General features: G+C 32.8%; 1 protein-coding gene across 2 annotated transcripts; it reads right to left on the bottom strand.

The window, feature by feature from the left end:
• Positions 1 to 1,129: 1,129 nt before the first annotated feature.
• On the bottom strand, positions 1,130 to 23,946 carry LOC108481937 (insulin-degrading enzyme-like 1, peroxisomal). 2 transcript variants are annotated; one of them, XM_017785030.2, is made up of 26 exons: positions 23,520 to 23,946; positions 23,333 to 23,408; positions 22,822 to 22,889; positions 22,005 to 22,096; positions 21,840 to 21,913; positions 21,709 to 21,752; positions 20,554 to 20,605; positions 19,837 to 19,959; positions 19,601 to 19,713; positions 19,280 to 19,442; positions 17,853 to 17,945; positions 17,596 to 17,681; positions 16,439 to 16,525; positions 12,772 to 12,875; positions 12,234 to 12,336; positions 12,020 to 12,115; positions 11,742 to 11,931; positions 11,502 to 11,563; positions 10,525 to 10,629; positions 4,490 to 4,691; positions 4,153 to 4,361; positions 3,084 to 3,208; positions 2,950 to 3,001; positions 2,785 to 2,871; positions 1,798 to 1,920; positions 1,130 to 1,650 (listed from the first exon to the last, which is right to left on the bottom strand). In XM_017785030.2, exons 1-26 carry the CDS (start codon positions 23,640 to 23,642, stop codon positions 1,423 to 1,425), a joined length of 2,880 nt encoding a protein of 959 aa, XP_017640519.1. In that variant the 5' UTR covers positions 23,643 to 23,946; the 3' UTR covers positions 1,130 to 1,422. The 2 variants fall into 2 exon arrangements, with proteins under 2 accessions (XP_017640519.1, XP_052885334.1); XM_053029374.1 differs by lacking the exons at positions 21,840 to 21,913; positions 23,520 to 23,946 and having other exon boundaries at positions 23,333 to 23,406.
• Positions 23,947 to 25,131: the final 1,185 nt, after the last annotated feature.

The raw sequence follows: 25,131 nt of genomic DNA, 5'->3' as shown, positions 1-25,131 counted from the left end.
ACATCTTCCTACCTTAATGGTGGTTGGGTTTAGGGGGTTGGTTTGGTCTAAGCTCTTGAATAAATTGGGCATTTTGTTGTAATGTTTTCTAATGCTATTGGAGTTGCATTTAAAGGAGTTCAATTTAGGCTTGCAACTCTGATTATTGTTCAAGTGTAGGGTAGAGTTTTGAATAGTAGAGTTTTCCTTGCAGTTTGGATGTTTGATAAACAAAATAATAATGGAAGGACGACACTTGAAGTTTTGATGGGTGGCAACCATAATTAGAAGGGTCACTATAAGAATACCCATAACAGTAATTGTATTGATCATGTGGTGTGTTGGTTTGGATGTTTGATAAACAAAATAATAATGGAAGGACGACACTTGAAGTTTTGATGGGTGGTAACCATAATTAGAAGGGTCACTATAAGAATACCCATAACAATAATTGTATTGATCATATGGTGTGTTGGTTTGGTACCATTGACTACTTGTTGATGCTAGTTGTTGTTATTCAATGACATAAAAAAGACAACATTGTGCCACAAGTTGGTAGGGTGGCTTATGTTTGGAAGCTTGTGCGATTTGGGTAGAATGTCAACAATAGTAACTTGAAATCTCTTAGGTGATAAAAGGAATTTATATAGAAGAGGAGCTTGGTGTGAACCCCTCTAGATAGATGCCCTGCTATGTAAAAGTTAGAAGGTCATGGATAATTTTATTAGGATAAGACAAGATATAACCTAACCATATCTTAAAGAGTTAGCAGTAAAGATATGATAACTTTTTTTATTTTATTTTAAACTTGGATGTGATAAAAAAAAATCTTCAAGTAGATTTTAATGTAATCTATTTACAATTCACATGACAAGAATATGTCTTCGATTAAGTGACGGTCCCCATTAACATCCATTAGCGAGTTAACAAAATGGTTTTGAATAGTTAGATGATTATATTATAATATTTTTATAATTCACTAACCAAACAGTAAATTTACTTGTAATTCACTCAAAATCTTAACACACTTTGCCATGCACGTGACGCATAGGAAGTGTTACACGTATTTGATATCTGAGCTAATGATACAATGACGCATAGGAAGTGTTACATTGAAATGTGTGTACATAAAGTAACATAGACATGCACATTCAAATTCAATAAATATATTCGGACCACAGGTTTAATTTGTTGAATATTGGAGTCGCAACAATTCTGCTTCTGTACCAAGAGAATTATTTTCCATACCTAAGATACAACAAATAAAATCACAGAACAATTTTGTTTCTGAATCAAGAGAATAAGTACAATACAACACAAAATCACAGACAAGAGGGATCCTCTGTTTTCTCCAATGTAGAACAACTTAATGAAAACTAACAGGAGAATCTCTCTGTTTTTCTCCACGGCAAGCATGTCCAATCAACAAGGGAGACCAAAACCTCACCTAAATGAAGCATAAAGTGGTCGAGATCTTCTAAAACTAAAGATATCATCTACTTGGACGGTATTTGGTTGAACTGCTTCACTTTTCTGGGAGTTGTATTCTGCCAAATGTTGGTTCCCGTACACTCGCACACTAAGTGTTTTCTTTCGAGTTGCACCGACTTTTATAGTTTCATCGAAGAAATCTATCAGTTCTTGTTGTGTAAGTTTCTTTAATGCTTCAACCTGTTAAAAACAAATAGTAAAAGATGAACTATTCAAGATAAAACTAAAATATTCATTGCAGATTAACAGTAAAGTAACATGTATATGGGTTTTCTTTGATGAGTAGCCTTTCAATATTTAGAAAAATATCAAGATTGATTGAGATACCTCAGCTTCCCTCCTATCAAATTTGGGAGTCCCACTGATGATCTCAGTCCAGTAAAATTGAGATTCTTCGCTTAAACTTTTGTGCTTCTCGAGCTTCATATTGATCAATGCATTTACGTTGCCCTGTGTAAAAAGTCAGGAATTTACGATTAGATTACAAGCTCTCATTCAAACGCAACCAAAGATGCATACAAATCGAATCTTTTTTTTTTTTTTGGGGAGTCATGAACATGCAAGCTTGCAACAAATGTTAAAGAAAAATATTGGAATTAGTTTGAAATTCCTCCATCTACTAAATGCACAAAAAATTCAACTAAGATGCTCGTTAGACAAAGGATTTCCAATTGTTATGAGGCTGAATTGTCAAATGAAGAAAGAAGATTACGTATCACTCTCTCTCTCACAAATTCTTGGGTAACTCCGGTTTTGACTAGCAATAAATAGATATAACTAGGAAAAGTATTACTAACCATCTTTCTCAGACTAAGATATTAAAAAAAAAAAAGAAATACAATAGCCCTCAATTAATATTAGGATAATATACCGGCAGTATACTTTTTCAAATCCATGAGCAGAGTTATAAATTTTACACTTGCCATCAACCCAAACCCTGCTTGTGGAATTTTTAAATTCCACCGACAATATACCAAATATTGTTCCTTAATATTATACTATGAAAATATATTTTAGAGTCATAATATCTTAATTAAGCCCAAACTAAGACCCATGGACCACGACAAAGGCCATTCCAGAAGTACATAAAATAACAAAATCCCACTAGAGGCCGAAGTTAAATTACATCAATAACTTGATTTAGAAAAACTTTGTAATGAAAGCCAAGTTTTTCTAAAAAGGCTACTAGTGCCCTATAAAACCACCTCATAAATTACCTTTAGACTGTCGTGCAGTTTAAAAAAAAAGTCCGTAAAAAACAAAAAGAAAAAAAGGAAAAGAAATTACTTCCAGCAGAAGAACTCTCCATCTTACCTTAAATTCATCATTTTTCATTTCAGACAGTTTACTCTCAAACATTCTGAGGAATGCCTCAACTCTGGAATCAATATGTCCAGGATCCTGTTAAGAGAGATTGTGTTCTTAAGTTAAAAGGTACAAGGTAGGAGGTACATACAAAAGAAAGAACCTATTATTCACCTTTACTGTAGACTGGATAATGAACAGCAACCCATGGATACCGAAATCATTCCTAATGAGAAACAATTAAAGAGCTTAACATTTGGCGGACAATCCTAGAATAAAATAAGAAGAATTCTTTTTTTCTATCATACCTCTGGCCTAGGTAAGTAATATATCCCAGCTGCTCAACAGATCTAAGCTGATGGAAGGCAGCTTGCTCTCCAATAAGAGCAACAAGCTGAAGTTTCACATTCAAAATAAAATCATCCCGATGAACCTGACCATTCACATGAGATTCATGTCAGAACTAAATAAAGCCTAGATAATCAAGAAGCAGCATAATGTCAACTAAAAGCAAAAGGACACACACACACACACACACACTGTGACAAAGAAACAAAGCAAAAAATAATCACGTTAGTGTCTGATTAATTGAAAGACCTTCAGATTGTCCAAGATAGGTTTCATAGGCCATCTTTTTCCAGAATCAGCAGTTGTGCCAAAAGTATTTCCCACAATAATAGCCTTAATGCATATCATCCATCACATAATCATGCAAAACTTTGCAAAATATCAATGTTGTTTCCATAGAAAGCAAACATATACTTGTTTATTCACCACAAATATCTTCTTTTCGGAACCTTAGAGCTGCATTGACATGCATTAAAAAAATTTTCACGAAGCTTGGCACCACGGTAGGAGCCAAAAAAGAAACATACAAGATTTTCGATTTTTGTAACTAGCACTTGCCTCTGAAAGTTTTTAAGACATAACAGGTTAAGTTGAATAGATGAGTTATACAACATTCTGACTAGGTAGCAGTTGTCTGAACTAAATGATAAACATTAAATATGAAAACATAAAAATTATCTTCATAAACATGAAAATGCTAAACATCAGACATATTCTTTCAGGACTATTCTATTAAATAGTACATATATATACATGCCAGGGCTTATTCTAAAAGTAAAGAAAACAAAACAAAATCTAATTAAATCTAATCCCAATAAATCTGCTATTCAAATATTACACATTCTTTAAGAAGCAGCAAAAATTTTCTTAAATGAAAATGGCATAAATTGGATACTTCTGAGCTATGCATTGACTCAAAATTTAACGAACATCATTGTCTTTAAGGGTGATTAAGTGGTTCCTGAATGAAAATGCAATTCAAAAAAGGGGTCACAAAAAATTTTACGTTCTCCAGACAAACACAATTACCTGGATATAGTGGATTAAAGCAGAATTCTCATCACTTGGATTAAGGCCTTCCTTACTGTAGCAGTAATTCATGCCTTTTCCTAGTTTAACTACTCTATTTCTTAGAATCTGGGATGGAAACAGCGGTTGGCATATAGGGTTTGAACCCTTAAAGAACACATCTTCAATGTGCTCAATCATTGATACTGCCTCCTCATGTTCAATGTTTCCTACAGGAGAAAAAAATTAAAATAAAACAAAACAAAAAGGATGACAATAGTTAGAACCAAGCACAGATAACTAGATGCAACCGAAAAGCAATCAAGGTAGAGAGAGAAGGAAGGAAGATATGACAAACCTGCTATATAACACTGTAAAAAGGCCCGTGAGAGCATGATTGGAGCAAATTTTGCAAGGTCTTCCTCATCAAGACAATGCAAAACTTCAAGTTGTTCCATCCAAGGCCATGTTTGATCCTCTATTATTAATGAATAATAGTCGTTAGCCTGTTCATAGGGTTGCTGGAACTTGAAATTTTGATAGGCTTTAATTGCCATTTCCTGCTAAAAACAGAGTGCAAAGGCAGAACAAAGGTTATAAGAAATGTATTAATTAACAGGAAAAAAACATTTATAAGCCACATGACCCATTAATGAATTTGATTCTACGACCACCACTGTTGATTTTTTTGGTGTTTCTCCGGTATACCTTGTTGTTATTGGCTCTAGTGGTGCTGTTTTCTGAAGAAGAAAAAAAATGACTTGACAAAAAAATAATTATTTATGATAATCCCTCGTTACAAATTAGTCTTGTAAAACTTGATGGGCACAATTATCTCGCATGGTCACGATAGTGCCACACTAAATGATTCCACTTATGATCAATGGGACTTTGATAACCCTCTTGTTATCTCTCGACTTATCAACTGTATGCAACCCCAGATTTTCAAAACATACCCGTTACTTGACTCTGCAGAAAAAATATGGCATGCAGCTGCTCTCATCTACTCACAAGTTGGGAATGATGCTTAGATTTTTTAAATCCGCAATAAAGTTCACAACACTAAGCAAGGTGAGATGTCAATTTCAGTATTTTTCTGAACTAAGCGATTTATGGCAATAGCTAGATTATGACTAAGATTTCCAAGCAGACTGTACCGACGATGCAGTTAAGTTTCAGAAGCTTGTGGAAAGAGAGGGTTTACGATTTTTTGGCCGGGTTAAACATTGAGTATGATCAAATTCCAATTCAAGTTCTCAGAAAAATTAATTTTCCTTCTCTTAAGGAAGCATACTCCAATGTTCACAAAGAAGAAAGCAAAGAGGTGTTATGCTTTATAGAACACCAACTGAGAAGGCTGGGTTGGTCGCTAGTGGCTCTCAAGAGAAAAAGAAAGATGGTAACCCTGATAAAGATAATCTGCAGTGTGATTATTGTGGGAAGCCAAGACATAATAGGGACATGTGCTGGAAGTTACATGGTTGACCCACCAAAGGCTGGGGAGGAAAACAAAATAAGTCAAATTGGGGTCAAGCAAACTTGTCTAAGGCTACAGAGTCATCTATAGAAACTGCATCCACTAGAACATTTTCTTCAAATGAAATTCAACATTTCTGACGTCTCCTGTCCCAACTTGACTCTTCCTCGAATCCAACATCCAATTTTGTCCAGTCAAGTAATGCTTTTAATACTCACATTAATACTGACTCATGGATTATTGATTTTGAGCGAATAGACACATGACAGGTTCCTCTAAAAGTTTTTTAAACTACTCCCTAAGTCAACAAAAGATAGTGTCAAGATAACTAATGGGTCTTTTACTCCTGTAATTGGATCAGGTTCTGTCAGTTGTATACCCAATAGTAAACTATCCTCTGTATTACATGTTCCCCCTTTTTTGGTCAACCTTTTATCTTTTAGTACTATAACAAATACCTTAAATTGCAAATTTGAGTTTTTTCTTGATCATTGTGTATTTTAGGACCTTTGAAAAGGGAGGAAGATTGGCAGTGGTAGATTGCATGATGGCTTATATATGTTGGGGGTTCCATTGAAGCTATTTTTGGAGGGAATAAGATTATCAACCAAGAAATAATGTAGTGGCATCGGCGGTTAGGGCACCCATCATTTTTTGTTATAGAGAAGTTATACCCCAGTTTATTTTCAAAGACTCAATTTGATTCATTGTTTTTGTGAAGCTTGTAAGTTTGCTAAACACACTAAAAATTCTTATCTTTGAGAAATAATAGAAGTAATACTCGACATGTCTCGTTATCTAGTAATCGGTGGTTTGTTACTTTTATTGATTGCTACACTAGGATGACTTGGGTGTATTTGCTAAAATAAAAAAAATTATGTGTTTACATGCTTCCAATCTTTTCATAAAATGGTGTGTACTCAATTTGATGCTAAGATACAATTTTTTAAAACTGACAATGGTGCAGAGTACAATTTTGATACTTATTTGGAGTCTTATGGGATGAATCATCAGACAACTTGTCCCAGTACTAGTGCATAGAATAGGGTCACTGGAAGGAAAAAACAAGCATTTGCTAGAAGTCGCCAAATCTCTTTTGTTTACCATGAACCTTCCTAAACCATTCTTGGGGGACGCAATTCTTGTAGTGGCCTACCTTATTAATAGAGTGTTACTCAAAACCCTTAATTTCAAGAGTCTTTTGGAAACTTTACAAGGACAAAATACTTATACTGTACCTCCAAGGGCATTTGGATGTGTATGTTATGTCCATGATCAAAAAGCAGGCAAATTAGATCCACGAGCCCTTAAATGTGTATTCATTGGGTATCCTCCAACATAGAAAAGTTACAAGTGTTATCATCCTCTGTGACGAACTTTCGTTAGTAAGGATGTTACATTCAGAGAAACTAAACCCTATTATGGTACAACTCAACCACTTATTTAGGGGGAGATCAATGACAGAGAAGTGGTACTTGACTTAATAACTATTGAAAAACTTATTCCAGACAACACCATTGTTCAAGAGAAAGCTATTGTTTAGAGGGAGACTACTGTTCAAAAGGAGATTGTTGGGCGTTTGGACAAACTAGATTTAAAGAAGTATTCGAGAAGGCCTAGAACAGAAAAAGCCATCATGCAATTATGGTACAACTCAATCACTTCTTTAGGGGGATATCAATGAGAGAAAAGTGGTACCTGACTCAGTAACTATTGAAAAACTTATTCCAAACTCGAAAATCTTCCTCTTTTGGTGAGTTACCCTTACTTTCCTATCTTCCAAATAATTTAGATAAACCTATTGCCCAAAGAAAAGGTGTTAGATCTTGCACTAGACACTCTATGTCTAACTTTATTTCTTATAAATCATTATTCCCTTCCTATAAAGCCTTTGCCTTGTCTTTGTCTTCTATGTCTATTCCACAGTATTGGCATGAAGCATTTGAAGATCTCAAGTGGAAAGAAGCCATGATTGAAGAAATGAAAGCACTAGAAAAGAATGAAACTTACTATAAAACACAAGTCTGATAATTCGATTAAAAGGTTCAAAGCCAGATTGATTGCTAAAGGCTTCATTCGAACTTATGGAGTGAACTATCAAGAGATGTTTGCCCCTATTGCCAAAATGAACACCATCAAAATTATGTTATCTTGTGCAGCCAACCTCAATTGGAATCTACAACAGTTTGATTTAAAAAAAGCATTCCTACATGGAGACTTAGAAGAGGAAATACATATAAAGATTCCTCTTGGATTTGATAATACAAAAATGCAAGGGAAAGTATGCATATTGAAGAAAGCCTTGTATGGACTGAAACAATCTCCCAGAGCAAGGTTTGATAGATTTCGCAAAGCTATGATCCTTTTTGGTTATCAAAAGAGCAATGCTGATCATGCTCTTTTTATGAAACATCACAAAAGTAAGATCACTCTTCTTATTGTATATGTTAATGACATAATGATGATAGGAGACGATGATGAAGAAATGGCTCGACTAAAACAGTCTTTGGCTCAAGAATTTGAAATCAAAGATTTAGGTAAGTTACAATATTTCCTAGGAATTGAAGTTGCCAAATCAAAGAAAAGAATCTTCATCTCTTAGAGAAAATACATCCTAGATCTATTGACCGAGACAAGTATGATGGGATGCAAACCTGTAGAATCACCTATAGAAAGCAATCATAAGTTGCAAGCTGGAATAAGGAGTCAGTGGATAAAGAGAGATATCAAAGAATGGTTGGTAGACTAATTTATCTCTCTCACACTAGACCTGACATAGCATATGCAGTCAGTTTAGTAAGTCAGTTTATGCATGATCCTCGAGAATCTCATATGCAAGCTGTCATTCGCATTCTACGCTACCTGAAGTCTGCCCTAGGAAAAGGCCTCTTTTTTTCTAAGCATTTTCATCTCTAGATGGAAGCTTTTATAGATTCAGATTGGGCTAGATCTCTAGATGATAGGAGGTTTACATCTGGATATTGCACACTTTAGAAGGAAACTTAGTCACTTGGAGATGCAAGAAGCAAAGTTTGGTTGCTCGATCAAGTGCTGAGGCAAAATACAGAGCTATGGCTCAAAGAGTTTGCGAACAACTGTGGTTATTGAAAGTTATGGAAGAATTGAAGTTGTCGAATAAAGGAAAATTATCCTTATATTGCGACAACAAGGCTGCCATCAGTATAGCCAAAAACCCAATAAACATGATCAAACAAAGCACATAAAAATTGATCGACACTTCATCAAAGAAGAGTTGACTATCGGCATCTTGGACTTAAGTCATATAGCCTCTAATAAACAATTAGTTGATGTGTTCACTAAAGGACTCAACAAAAAAAGCTATCATAATTTGCTTTGCAAATTGGGCATGTCTAATATCTACGCACCAACTTGAGAAAGAGTGTTGACAACTTATCTCTTGACAGCTTACCAATCCCATTGCTGATTTTTAGGGATTTGATTAACCTAAAATTAGGGATTTTTAGTCTCAATGTACTATTTACATATCCTTAGTTAGACTTATTCTTTTAGTATAAATAGCTATGTAAATTTTTTGTTTTATAATATAAGAAAAAGAATTTCTATTCTCAACACATTTTTATTTCAACAGAGAGAAGATAGGCTACCACACAGAAATTTCATTAAAGATTACAAAAAATTGTATTCTTTTCTTGTCATTTTTTTAACAAAACTGAATGAAAATGATTATATATGGATGACCAATGTGCCATGACATGAATCATATCTTCATCTGCTCTTGATTTCAAAAACCGAGACAAACTGATAGTTAAAGTATGTTTTGTTGTAAAGCGAAGGTCATAGGTACTAAAGCAACGTAACAGCTACAAAAAGGACCTTAGGACAACATTACCTTCCCTTCAAAGCAATTTTACAAAAGCATTGCATTTGATGGATAGGCAGTTGCCTACTTTGCGGCTACCTTTACATAACTAGTAGCTGTGAAACTTACATAAATATCCATAGTTAAACTGCCCTTATCTATTTGTCCGGGAAAAGAATATCTTCTACCCTCCTAACACAAATAAATTTATTGAGAGTGACTCGTGAAGATTTGAAAGCCCCTTGCCGTGCTACTCACACTGCTTGGTTACTGTCTTTTCGCAGATGGCATAAGACTCCCCCATCTCTTGAATATATCAAGCCTATGTGGCATAAGGGGTTAACTGGAGACATTTCCATTAAGCTATTGCTTTCGAAATTGAAGCACCATCAAACGTTACAAAAATTTGGTATCTTTCAAGTATTTTTTTTGTTAGAAATTATTCCAGGAAATGTCTGGCTACACTATAAAAAACATAAATGTCCTTTGAAACTCTAAAGGTGGTTTTAGGTCTTGGTGTATCAACGTTGCCTTGAATTTTTAATCATCTTCAAACTTGGCTATCTATATGGTACACTTAACCAAACAGTAAAGAAACATTCTTTTTCAGACTATCAAATTTGGATATGACAATAAGAAAAGATGAAACAATGGATGGAAAAATTGCAGAATGGCCACAGGACACTTAAACTAGATATAAACATTAGGATGATTGTGCGCTCGGCATGACAAAGTACCAACATTATGAAGTCTCAATGAAAACCAAACAAATGCATAACTAATTCCACAAGAGAGAACAACAAATACATTCACAAGGACCTAAATTAAATTTGCTGTTAGTGACAAATTTGAGGAGAAATAAAAGGCTGCAATATCTGAATATCGGATGTAATTAACGTTAAGGCATAATGAGTCATAATCATTGCTTTTTATTCTTCTTTAAATCAATAAGAAACAAATGACTAAGACATACATGAAGGACAAGAGCAAGGAAAGACAACAGCATGCTGACAATAAAAGGCAGTTCTTATTTCTGAAGTGAAATTAGAAATTAATATTGCCTCCTAGTCATTACCTTGATTACTGAAAACCTGTCAGGTCTCACTTCAAATTTTGCAATTTTGTTGACTATGGTTTCTAGCAAGATCCTTAGTTTGTGATTATAACCAACCAAAGTCACCTGAAAGTGATTAAATGATACCATTTAATTGAGTAAAAGAAATGATGAATACTATACACCACCTGGAAGCTGCACACATATATAGAGAGAAAAAGAGAGAGAAATGTTTACCACAAAAGAAAATTTGTCCCTAGGATCATTTCAAATTAAATATGCAGTTTGACATCCATATCATGTAAATTCTAACTTCAATCTAACTATAACAGAAAACAAACCACAGATAGGTACAAGAGTAAGGCAGGACTTTGGGTGTGGAAGTGTAAGTTAATTGTTTACATTCTCCAAAGATTATACATGCTATGCATTTCAGTAAACTTCCCAAGAGCAATAGCATAGAAGGTCTTCACCAAAAAAAGAGATAATAAAGTAGAGCAATATTTGGGGTTCTCTTGAATTGTTAGTCCATTAATCTCAGTTACCTTCTAGCATTCAAAAAATCTTTTTCTTTTTGTCAAAAGAAGAAAGGATGTATAATTGTTTGAAACTACAAGGCATTTGTTATCATTTAGTTCAAGACAAAATTTGTAAACAGACCCAACCAACCAATTGAATGTGGATGAGTCAGGAAAGGTCAGGCATAGGTTAAAATGACCTCAGTAACCCTCAGAAAATTTGCCAAACTTGAGCAACGTTGAGCTTTAACAATGAAATATGCAACCCCACCTCCATATTACTGTGATAGACATCTAAATTCCGTCTCTGTTAATATTCTTCATTAAGAATATAATCTTTTTCAGTAAGTACTACTTTTAAGATAGGTATGTGTCATAAAAATCCATTACCATATCCATAGATAACTCCCATTTAGTTCAACGAAAACAATTATCAGATGGAATCACATTAATGCCAAGGAAAATAAAAATAATAAGTACCTGAAAACCACTTTCTGTGTGACTTATATCATAATGAAGACCAGCAACCTGGGCATAATAAGCTGAAGCATGCAAAGATAAAACAAGGCATTAGCAAAGAAGATAATCTTACTCAAATTATAAGAACAATGTATTGTCACTATTGAAGGCTTTGCTTATCAAACACTGTGCCTTCGGACATTTAAACCACTATGGAAAACACAGAAACCACTATAGAAAAATCCTCTGCATTTATCATACCATATTCATTCAAGTCATCCATCAATAACGTCGCTAAAAGATTGGCAAGAGCCTCAGTTTCGGGAGAGTTGCTAACATAGGGGCAGTCAAAGTCTATCTTAACATATGCCTTTGGAGTAGAAAACACTGTATCAGGCTTGTACCATAATTTTGAATAGGATGACTTTCTCAACAAAACCGGAAGCTTGATCTGTTCCAAAGGATAATCAGATGAGAAGATAGAATATATGTAAAAATAAGGTGATTTTAATAAAATCAAATGGAAAGGCTCGTCAAACCTTCTCTTGTGGATTCTTAATCGATAAGTCTGTTGGTATAAACACATTAGGTACTGGTAGATGCAGGTTTTCGTTAGGAGCTGAGGACATCCATGCCTGCAGTCAAAGAAGGATACCTTTTTCTTTCAGTATAATCAAATGACTAAATCAATAGAGAAATGAAGGTATTATGCAAATGTAATTAACATATCATCAGCAATATCTGACTACGGACCTGAATCCTTGAGGGGCTAACTTTCTCAATGGAATATGCAGTACCATACCATGGCTCAACCTTGTCAGTCAGTCCCTCAAATTTATTTGACTCCCAGAAGATTCTGTTAAAAAATGCAGGATTCAGAAATAAACTATATCAAAGCACAACTGCAACTTCTCTTTACTGGTAAAAAAGTTTCCAGATAGCTCCCAGAAACTGTTTGTAATGAGATATATAAGATTAATAGCAATTTTGTTTAGGGGGAGCTCTGATGCGTTGAGGGAAATGCATTTGGTAACTCGGCAACCAATTTACTTAGTAACATGAATAATATAATTCACAAAAACATAGAACAGAAATTTTGAAAGCTGACGTTAAGCAAAAGCCTCAAACTGATAATTGAGTTTATCATTATTGAAAAGTTATAACAAATTCAGATGGAGGGCCAAACAAGTCAATCAGATGTATACTTGCATTAAAATGAAGGTAAGTGTTGTCTCCAATGAGACAATTCAATGCTTCAAATCTTCCAGTTTAACCTTACTTGAACACATACCTAACACTCTCAGGAGAAAGCTCATTTAGTATCTTTTGTATGGTGTCTGGATTGAAATCCGAAGGCAATGATGACCCGACCAACCAATCTTTTGGAGGATATATCTGAAACTCACTTCTCAAAATATCAGAATCAAAGCTCCAACATGAGAGCATCAATATTAAAGGAAATGAACGAATTGCAGGAGAACATATAAATGAGGGCAATTGAGGATGACAGTATCAAGTAAGTCTTAGAAGTAAAAGCTAAATACATACTAGTTAAAATAAGCAATTTTCCTTAGAAAAGCTCTAAAAGGAACCTAACAAGGAACTAAACAAGCACTTAAGTGAGCTACCGAATGAACTTGAGAAAGATATTGCTTCTGAAATATCATTTAGTCACAGATTCAGCAAATGGAACAAATGGTATCCACATATAGAGAACCTCAGGAGCACCCTTCAATAGCTTCTAGCTCAGTCTCAATTCCGGTTTTTCCAAGATCTGCATTCTTACAGCATCAAATTTAACATTTAATCCTACAAGAAAATCATAAATACATTTTTTTCCACAAATCGTTTCAGAATTGATGCACCTTCACAGCAGTGCATTTGGATGCATTGATAATGATCAATCTCTTGCCACAAGCCTTGTAAGAGACTCAAATATCCAGTGACAGTTCGAGTCACTTTTTTGGTTGCTGAAATTTTCGTCTTAATTTCATAGGTTTGTGCATCATTAACCTTAGAATGTCTGTCAGATAGCTTCCCAAATCTCCTTGGTTGTTCCGAGAAACATACATGTATCACTAATTTCTGGCAGCATAGACTCCCATAACCATTACATCACCATGGAGTCTTGTTCGTCCTGCGAAGGACCTGTGCCCATTAAATGGCTCAATTTTCCCCCGCCCTTTTTTAAAGTGCGGACCAATTGTGACCACTTCAAGTAATGCTTCCCATTCAATGATATGTGGCTTGAATGCTCTGCAAGTCTCCGCTTGTAACAGCAGTAATATTTTAAAATGCAAGGGAACTTGTGACAGGGTTGGTGATTTCGGCAGAACTTTTGTGAGATTCCGACATGATTGATTGAATAAAAAGTAGATACAAATAGGGAAATATTAGAGAGAAGGCAACGACCATTGAGAGGAACAGAGAAGATGGAGCTCGGTTGGGCATGGCCAGAGAAACAAACAAAAAATAAAAAAATAAAAACTTCATTTATCGGGGAAGGTTCAACTTGGCTCTTGATACCATGTGAAATAGAAAATAGCTGCTGTTGCAACTCTACTGTTGGCTGAAGCAACGTGAAAAAGAAAGAGAAATAAAAAGAAAAGAGGAGAAAATTAGGGGAAAACTTGTCACTTTACATTAGGTTACACAGTCTATTTATAGTAAAAAATTAAACACAAATAAGGAAAGTCATAAAGAAAGATATGATTTTGTAATGTTGTGCTAATTAATCCTAGAATCATGATATAATTATGCAAGATATTATAGTTGTTCACAACACTATGCATGATTATAAACATGATGTCCAGAAGATGGTGACGGCAAATTATACACATTTGCTCCCTCCCCCACCCATTCAGCATAAGTCTAAATCAGATGTTTGTCCATATCATGAATATATTATACGTATAACATCGAAAATCTATATATTAATCTTAATAACCTTCGATTACATCTTTCCGCTAATTTTAAACTAATCTCTCTCTATTTCCGCAAAGTTAGCTTCACTATAAAACCTTGGTGCAAGTTTATTGTTGGTTTCAAAAATTGAGCAATCGTCCATTGTACGAATTTCCCCATTGTAATATACATATACTATCAATTGGTTACTAATCTTGAGGCTTCCATAAAATCGCATAATGAATTAAATCGATTTTGAATTTCTTACATTATCACAAACAATTTTGATGTCTGTCGTTAGTGGATGAATAGTTGCAATGCAATCTCAGTCAAAATGAAAAAAAAAAAAAAATTATAATTTTACCTTTCTAATTCGGCATTCCAGAATTTATATTGACCAAAATGTACTTCCTTTCAGTGTTTGTTGGATTATTTGGGTGGTTTATGGTTTTTTTTAGTGGTCTTGTGTTAGAAGAAAACTTCAGAAGTTTTAGTACACTTAGTGTAGTATTTTCGTTTATATATACTTATATTTTTAAACCTATTTATTTAATATAATATCTATTAATTCCATTAATATCTTATTATCTTTAATGATTTTTACCCACAAAGTAAAATGAAAATAAATATTGGCTTATTGATTATATAAGGTTTAACTAATATTAAACAATATTCCATAATCGAATTGTAATCTGAAAAAATTACTTATATTAGTAGATAATCTAAACGCATCCTTAGTCTAATCAAGATTAAATGAATCGATTAAAAAACTAATATGTCGTTTATGAAATCCAATAAAAGATATAACTTTATTTTGAGTATCAGAGAGAATGACTCGTAAAAGATGTTATAGATGTAGCTGATTGGACTAATAGTAAATAGGACATGACCTAAGTGGAATAAATCTTAAATCCATTTATGGATTTTATTCACTTATGACAATCATAATGTGAATACCTTAATTCTGAGTAGATAATAAACTATGTACATGTGACTCGTATATTTTGATGTGAATAAAAGCATGAATTTAAATAAATAAGAAACCAAAAACCAGTATTCAAATATAAGTTAAACTGGAATATTGTTTAATATTCTGCACCCTAGGTCATGATTTTTAATAACAATAGAATTAATGAAAAGTAAAACATGGGTCATTTGTCTTTGTGATTTACTAGGGCTTTCCAGTACACCCTATACTCCTAATTGGAATAGAAGTTGTATTTCTATTAAATATTATTATTTAATCAAGCTTTATTCGAATAGAACTCTTATACCGTTTCTCTAGAAATAGGAACCATGTGTTGAGTAATTTACAACATGTCTCATTCATCCTTATTCTGTCAAGAAAATAGTGAAAAGTTGTTTCACAAAATAAATTCTATTTTTTAGGGAAAACCACATAACTTCAATTGTAAAGAAAATTAAGTTTCCTATTGAAAGTTACTAAAATTTTTCATTCTTTGCTTCGATAGAAAATGGGTTTCGACTTTAGTTTGCCTCGAACAAAGCACAAATAAAATTTCAATTAAAGTTTATCATCATAAATAACACAATAGGTTCAGTTTTAAAAAATTTTAAAACTTCTGTTGTACCTAAAATAATCATTTTCTAAATCGAATTTTCCAACACTTGATCGCTACACCCCTTTTTATTGTAGCATACGTATCATTTTTGGTAAAAAAATCCTCCCATGTTATTTCAGTTAAAAAATATTAATTTTATATCATTTTAGTAAATTTCCTATTTTTTCAATAAAAGTTCTTTAATTTGTATTATTTTAGTAATTTTCCCATTACGAGAAAATAAATGTAAAATATGTTTCATGTCATGTCATCAAATATACAGAAAAATCCTTTCTTTCCACGTATTTTGATTAATGTGGCAAAATTGCAAGGGGCTTTAGTCAGCTAGCCATGTCCCTAGTCAATAGGAGAGATTTTGTCCATGTAGTTTTAATTAATATTACATCAAAACACTAACTGTATAAAACAAGAACAAAAAAGTTAAAGCAATGAAATGGAGAAAATGGGATGGAAGGGATGAGATTTAATTACTTGCATGTTTGAAGAAATACGAACAACATAGTCAATAGGAGAGATTTTGTCCTCATAGTGAAATCCTGTCTCGCAAATAGCTGACAGCTTCATTCACAAATCAAAATATCTTAGAATAATTAATGTAAAGAGATACTGGCTATAACTAAAATCAAACCATTGATGCACAGAAAACAAAATGACACATTAGGAATTCTGAAATCACCTTGACCAAGGTGCTTATAGCTATGAAAGTTTATCAAGTCATCTTACTCTTGTTCATAAGTTTTGAATAAAGGGGGAAAAGACACCAACAAAGAGATTCAAAACGATAAACATGAAAATAAGACACTTGACTTTATTTCTATTAACCAAATTAATCATAGGGTAATCAATTTACTTCCGGCTACTAAAGAATCAGCAATAAATAAGTTTCCCAAAACAAACGCACCAATGTGATTGTATTAAAAATTTAGGCTGCTTCCATGTACAAGGGCAAAATTGTAGCTCCTTATTTCAGTGCACTGGGGTTAAGCTATTGACTGTAGACTATATACGAGTTACATTTATTTTCTTCGAGACCAAGTTTGTTCTGTGGTTCTTTTATCAAGAAGGGTTTGAAGTTTAGGGTAGTCTAGACATCATTGGAATACCAGTTACTTAGATTTCACTATTCTTTTGATTAATGAAATAACTATTCCTCGCTAAAAGACTAAATACTCTTCCAATCTCCACTATTGATATCAACTCCCACCCTTTCTCCAAGCTTCTCTCCCTTTCTTGCTTACACATATTTGTAGCCTTAGTCACATTCCTTTCTATTATCACCCATCAATCCTTATTCTTAACCATAGTCTAACATAATTCCCATAAGCAAAACCTCAATTAAAAAATAAATCCTAATCTTCTTTCTCCTGCCAAAAAAAATTAAATCTAAGAGCAAACATTTCATCTAGAGATGTTACACGGAAGCCACAAGTCGACAGTTGTTTTCACGAGATCTAATGAACTGCAGCATGTTATCAATCAAAAAGCAGCCTTTGTGGGTAAGCTAAAACAGAAATATGGTCACATATGCAAGCAACAAGGACATGAAATTATGATAAACAGTCACAATGAATGGTCAACAACTCCTACAAGACAATAACTATAATTATTCAAGTATAATATATGCATACCTCATCAAAAATCCATTTACAAACACCAGATTGCTGCAGCAGCTGAATGTATTTAAATAGTAAGCCAATTATCTCTTGCATGTGATCTGAAATTTACTCAATAAGAAACAATATTAGTCAAGTTAAAAGACATCATTGTTTCCTATGCAAAATTTCCGAGCCTTAATAATCTCTTATCAATAAATAATACTACAATGATTAAAAGCATATCAAACACCAAATAATGAAAGAGAAGTGTGAAGGAAAATAAAACTAACCCTGGCCAGCATCAGTCAGATCAATTACTACATAGAAGAAAGAAAACTCTGAAGCCCTATCATCTTCACCAGCATACAATTCAGTAGCCCATCCTACAAAATTCCATACATATGCAGGCACAAAATTCACTAAATATACACACAATAAATATATATAATGCCCTTACACATATATACATAAACATAAATTCACAAACATTCACAACTTTATCTATGCCTTAAAAAAGGAGAAAATAGAGGGAGCCAGGGGGGGGGGGGGAGAAAAAGGGAGGGGGGAGGGGGGGCATGATGCCTATTTGTCCATGTGTATACATTCAAACTTATCCTAGTGCAGCGTAAACATATCATGGTTTCAAAGAATAACCACATACCTAAAGGATAAAAAAATTATTGAAGCATTCAAGATGATCCTAATTTGACACAAAACAGAGAAGCAAAATACTTGTACTGACCAAAACTATCATTTGATGAATTTCCAAATTGATTCATGCGGTATGAATTAACAACAGGATTCAAAATGCAGCAACATATTTTGCAAAACCTCAACTTGTATTTCCACATCCATGAAAAGTTTAAAGGGTTGTCAACAATATATAGAGATTAATGAACCATTAAAGGGATGTGTAGAATATGGAATAAACTGAATATCTTTAAGTAAAGAAGCACATTATTTTTAGGAAAAAACTAAAAGAAAAACAAAATACTTGGATAAAATTTGTCTTAAAGATATAAGATCAAAAGGCCAATCTAGACTAATAACAAAGCCCATGATTGAGTTCAGTGTAACGTGTAAAATCTCACAAAGGGAATAGAAGAAATTGCTGTATTGTTTCAGGTAGAAGACTAGGATATATAATTGTTACAGTAGCTGAGAAAAAGGAAGTAAATAAAGAAAAATCCTAACATTAGCCTAAGATCAGTCAATAACTCCTACGATTAGCCTATGATTAGATTAATTATAGATTCTATATGGTTAACTAATATATTACGGTCTGCAACATAATGAATGCAGCGACACCAGTGAATTGATGAGAAAACCAATCATAAAATGAAAAAATAAAACCTGTGATGGTAAGACCCTATTTGTTATTTACTTTTCCTATGAAGTAGGGTTACAGTCGAAAAACCCATTTACATGACTATTTTTCTGAATGGTCTCTTTTACATGCATTTTATCCGAAAGACTGACTTCTCTCTTTTACAATTTAAAATGACTCAAATTCTTTCGTATTTTATGTTGTTTTAATATTACCTACTTCATACACATAAAGGATGTGCATGAACTGGTATTTTTGTATATGTCAACCAAAAAGCAAAACAAGTATACAACTTGGATTTTAAAAGGACGCATCCTAAATTTTAGGGATGCGTGAATTTTGAGATATTTCCAAATTGGTTTATCTAAAGCTTATATATGAGCAACCTACCTAATTTTTTCAAGACATAAGACAATGATCCTTCTCCTTCATGGTTAATGAGATGATCAAGATACCTGCATGGCTCTTCTTTGTAATGAACAATGCTTGGAGTTATTGGCCATACAATCCTTAATTTGTGGCCTTGTTTTATTGGAACAGCTCTGACAAGAATCTGAGAATTGAGAAGAAAAAGAACAGAAAAGAAACCAGCCAAGTAAAAAAAGCCTCTTAGAACATTGAAGCTTGTGGAAGAGTCTTGCTTGCTTTGCTCAAAATTGTGACAAACATAACACACTTACAGCGCATAGACAACATAACAGCACCATATACCTGAAGGTGTTCTGATGTGCAAGGCTGACTCGAAAACTGGAAACGGCTTCTATCAGAGTTTTGGATTTCCTGGAACTTATCCTCCACCAGACTCTGAATTTTATCAAGGCTTTCTGAAAATACAAAAAAAAAAAAAAAAAGAAATTAAATTGTAACATTGATTATTCAAAGAAATATAGCAACAACTTTTCTTCTTACCAAAGCCATAGTCCTTAATGGAAAATTTAGTTACTTACCTTTTGAATAAACAACCAGATGCATGAGGTTGGCTGAATATTTGTCTTCATAGAATTTAAGGAGTTCTTGCCTTGTGTCAACTCCCTTTGCTTTTGGTCTAACATCTAAAGTATCACAGTTCCCTATACATGAACAAGTTACTGATAAGCATAAAAAGGAAGGCCAGAAACCTGTGGTAGAGATCGGCGGGTAAAAATCAGACACATCCAACAGATAAAAAAGATCACAAAAGAAGAAAACCAAAGAAATTATTTGAGAAAGAGAGATACATCTGTATCTCAAAATTAAGATCTAGTTCAAGATCCCATCCTTGCATATTGAAGGAATATTGAAAAACAAGAGAATGCTCAAAAGGGTAGTAATTAAATTAAGCACTTAAATCTAAACCATCTAAGAAGAGTAAAAAACCTTAGCATCCCTCAGAAAGGAGAATAAGTAATCTCAAAATCAAAGACATTCAGACAGGAGTCTTGGGAAATTTTTTTTAAGTGGAAATGCTAAATTAAGCATTTTCAGGTTCATAAATGGGTTTTTACTACGGACTTTCTCATTCAATTTTTTATAATTATTCTCCAATGTCACTAGGTTAGTAGACTACCTATAATGCAGAATGCATCCCAATAGCCTGCTAGTCTAAGAATTCAACTAAAGAGAAAAGGGAAGACAGAAGGGGTCAAGGGAAGAAGGAACGAAGATCAGTAAGAAAGGGTTTTAACCTCCACCGAATTTATGATATGGATGACTTTCCAAGCTTAGATGTTTTTGAAGCTGCAAAGAAGGAAAAAGTTAAAACAAAAAAAAAACAGTTAGGAATACATCTAGAAATTTCACCATTGAGTATGAATTTTTAACATGCAAGTAAGCAAGCAGACTAATCCTTTTAAATACTCATGTAAAATTACAATAAAGCATAAGTAATAAAATCTTTTTTTTTTAAACTTTATTTCTCTATCAGGTAAGATATTATGCTAATCAATCAACCAATCATTATGTGGATAAACTACTTCAAATACAATATTCAAACATAAATTGAAAATAATTAACATACGGGTCAATTACAAATCATACAAATAAAATAATTAATAAAATAATGAAATGCAGGCGACTTGAGATTTAACATGCATATTAACACTTTAAATAGAATTTAAAATAAAATTATAAACTTTAATCTAAAATAAAATAAATAATATAAAATATTGTTTTTCTTAAGTTCAATATAGATATTAAATAGATTAATGAATTATCATGCACAACAATCTCTTTGAATACATCATTTAAAACATAATAATAGATAATCAATAAATTAATTCTTTTTTCAAGCAGGTCAAATATGAATCCCAAATCAACTTGTAACTTACCATGTAAGTTAATCCCTTTAAAATATCATTTTAAAAGTAAATCAAGAAACTTAAAATATTTATTTAAAAAACTAACAACCAATAAAAACATGCCCATAAGGGCTGTAAATTAATCCTAGATCATGAGATTTTTTTTTTTCCTTCAAACAGTTTAAGTTTTAACCCTAGATCAACTTATGAGTTGCCATGTAAATTAATCCCTTTAAAATATCATTCTAAAATGTAAAACAAAGAAAAAACCAAATTAAAAAAAAAAAAAACTAAATTCAATAAAAATATACTTGTATTGCAGAAGGGCTGGACATGTGTCACATAGACACTCTGTTAGGGGATTGCGGGATGGGGATTCGACTCCAAAATCCATTTCTTCCAAAAAAAAAAAAAAGAAGAAAAATAGGTAGTAACAGAAAGGGAAATTTTTACCAACATTTTAATTTAGTGAAAGCTGAGATTTTGCAATCTTTCAAAATGGTTCAACAATAAGAAAATAATACAACAATAAGAAAATAATACCTGGCTCATTCTCCTCTCATCAGACAATAAGTACATTTTGTTCTCTACAAAGAAAAAGACATGTTGATTAATTATAGATTAAAATAAAGGAATCTATGTGTTAAAAGTAAACCAAGAACCAAAGTGATAACCAGAATCAACAGCTTTAATTTCCCTCATGGTAGCATCAGCCGACATCAATGGTTTAATGAAGAACTGTGCAAACCTAAAGAGCAAGGAAAACACCCAGTCTCGCATGCATTAAAAGAACAAGATGAAAATAACTGCTAAAGGAAGACTGCATAAACAACATCTACCGGTCCAAAGCCTCTTCAAAGCAATCGGTGTTGGCATCAAAAAAATAGTTGGTCATCTCAGAAGCTGTGAAGGCATTTGTGCTGCCTCCATGCTGTAAATCAGGAAAATAAAACTACTTAAATTTTAAATCAAAGGAATATTATCTGAAAACAAGTCATGCAAATGATTTTACTTCACTATAAGCCTCTTGTCTTAAGGCATCCCTTTACAAATTTTGAAGTTAATTCTATTCAAAGTTAGCTAACAATTAATCGGTTATTAGATCACAAACATCTTACATGAATCCTTTCAAATTTGATGTTCAATTGGTTCTAAGATTAAGATTGCTTATCTATTATGCATGTCTTTCTGTAATTATAATATTATACAATTGTTTTGGCAAAAAAAGATACCAAGAATTTGTAATCACCCCTTTTATTGATGCTTCAGAAATAATTTTGATACTTTTATGGTTTAAAAGGTTTGTATCAATAAAACATCTTTAGAAGTGCTTATCTATTACAATGGTTTTTATATCAATAACAGCCAAATAACTGATCCAAATACCTGACCTCATAAAAGGCACAGTAATTTTAATGGCGTAAGGTATGATGCAAGTGACTAGTAAGCAATACTAGAGATACTAAGAACCTGAACCCCTCTCAAACTTTGGTTTTTTCTTTTTCCTTTTTTCTCCCTTTCTTTTAACAATTTCTGCATACTTATATAGCAAGTTTGTAATTAAAACACGAGGAACTTTAACTTAATAAAAAGTAACCATTAAAACCGCATGAACTCATCAATAGATGACCATTCTGCATTTAAGATGGGCAATACCTCTGTTATATACTTTAAGTAGCTATCTTCCAAGGGATACTTCTCGCTAGCATAAAACAGCATGTGCTCTGCAAGGAAGGACAACATGTTAAACATAAAAAACAAAGTAAAAATCATAACTATCCCACTACCATGCAATTCTTGTTCAATTGCTGGACCAGAGTTCTTTCAACAATTAAATCAATGCACAGAAACAATAATACCACCAAAAATAATCAGAAAATCAATAAGATCATTTTGAATTATTTACGATAAGGGAAGTTCAACCCAGTAATAATAAACTTTACTGAACCAACAGAATTTTTTTTAATCAGCATTAATGACATATTTTAGTGAGAGCTATACTGATTACAAAATTTTAGCCCATTCAATTTATTTAAGAACACGACGAGGAACAGAATTGCTTAAGTCACACACTGTTAAATTCAAAGAATAGAAGTAACACAAAAAATTCCTGGCAGTTCACATATACAAAAAGAAGATCAAATAAATGGATTAAAAAAAAAAATACCAAGAAAATGGGCGAGGCCTTCGAGGCCGACAGGGTCACAAAAGGAACCAACACCCACATTTAAAGAAGCAGCACACTGTAACATAAAATAAATAAAAAAAGAAACAAGGAAATTAGAAAGAAAGGTTCATAATAGTAATGGATTTGGGAATGAAATGAAAGTCAAGGAATTGGAAGATTAATTTGCCTTGTCGGTGTCGGGATCGCTAATAAGAAGAACTTGAAGGGAATTTTTAAGGACGATCCTTCGGTACTCTCTTTTGTCCGTTTTGGGCTTTAAAATCTCCACATCTTCAATGCTGACCGCCATTTCTCAGTTCACTGCTTATCTATGTTTGGATAATTTGAGCTTGGGTATGGAAAGCGGAAGAGAAGATTGAGTTATTAATCTGCTACTTCCGGGCCGGATGATACGTCTATAAAGAGAGAAAGAGGAAGATTCGTAGTTTCTTTCCATACTTTCTCAAACTTGACTTTGCTTCACCTAAAATTGACTGTACATGGATCAAGTCTTTTTTTTTTCTCTTGTTCTTTTGTCCAACACATGGATCAAAGATTGTTTTGATTTGGGCGTTTAGTTTGTATACAGCGTTAAGATTACATAACTTGCAGGTAAAACCTTGTACTCTTTACAATTTTGGAATGTAATTCTATTTCAAGAAATTTAGCCTATTCTAATTATTAAAATTGTTAAAATTTTTTGCTAAATTTATTAGTGTGAAATTTTAAAATAATAAAATATTCACTTTGTAACAATTTAAATAAAAAAAGAGATTTTAATTAAGTTAAATTTTAAAATTTGAAAAGTATAAGAAATAAATTTCTAGAAATAAAAGCCCGAAACTAAATTTTAAATTTACAAATCTTAGAATGACTTATGGCATATTTTTACTCAAAATAATATAAAAATATATAAATTTGCTATCTATAAAAAATTATATTAAGAAATTAATCTATATGTAACACTCATTACCCGAGTTACATAAATAACTGAGGAAAGGATGTCACACAGTGGCGTAGTCAGGGGGGCTAGCATGGGCCCCGACCCCCCCTAAAATGAAAAATTTCACTTTAGGCCCTTACAATTTTTTAAAAATTTTAAATTAGTAAAGGTAAAATTGCACTTTGGCCCCTCCTAAAATTATAAAAATTCAATTTAATCCTTTACATATTATAAAAATATAAACTATAAAAAATTAAAATTTCATTCGGCCCCCCCTAAAAAAATTTTCTGGCTTCGCCCCTGATGTCACATTTGGACATTAAGTTCACTAACTTCACAAAACTTTATAGATAATATTAAACACTTCATTTGAACTTTATTATGGTCTTTTAAAGTAATTTGAACCATTTCTAAACTTCCTTTAAAGTTTGGTTGTAATCAGGATCATTCTAAGCTTGTTTGGACACAAAATAGTGAAAACAAGGCACTTGTTGCGCAGCATCTAGGGATTTTGCGGCACAAGTCCTTATTACTATTTATTTTTTCTCTCTGAAGGACTTATACCGATACTTATTGGTATTTGTTGCAGCACATCTATCCTAAAGTGTCAAAATGACCTTAAAACACCTTATTTACATGCCAAAACATGTCAAATTCTTGTTCAATCATTCTTGACCATTTTTAAACCTTAATCCACTTAAAAACATCATTTAAGATATCATACATTCGTCCATGATTAACCTCTAAGTAATATATTCTAGGATTCTCAACAAATTTCGACTTAATTACATGACAAATTAGTACCAAAATCATTATTTCTCAACACTTATAATACCTAGGTACTTGTAACACCTAT

The sequence above is a fragment of the Gossypium arboreum genome, chromosome 1 (genome assembly GCF_025698485.1).
Source record: "Gossypium arboreum isolate Shixiya-1 chromosome 1, ASM2569848v2, whole genome shotgun sequence".
Taxonomy (NCBI): Eukaryota; Viridiplantae; Streptophyta; class Magnoliopsida; order Malvales; family Malvaceae; genus Gossypium; species Gossypium arboreum.
The sequence above is the reverse complement of the archived record's forward strand: the minus strand, read 5'-3'. Positions and strand labels throughout refer to the sequence as shown.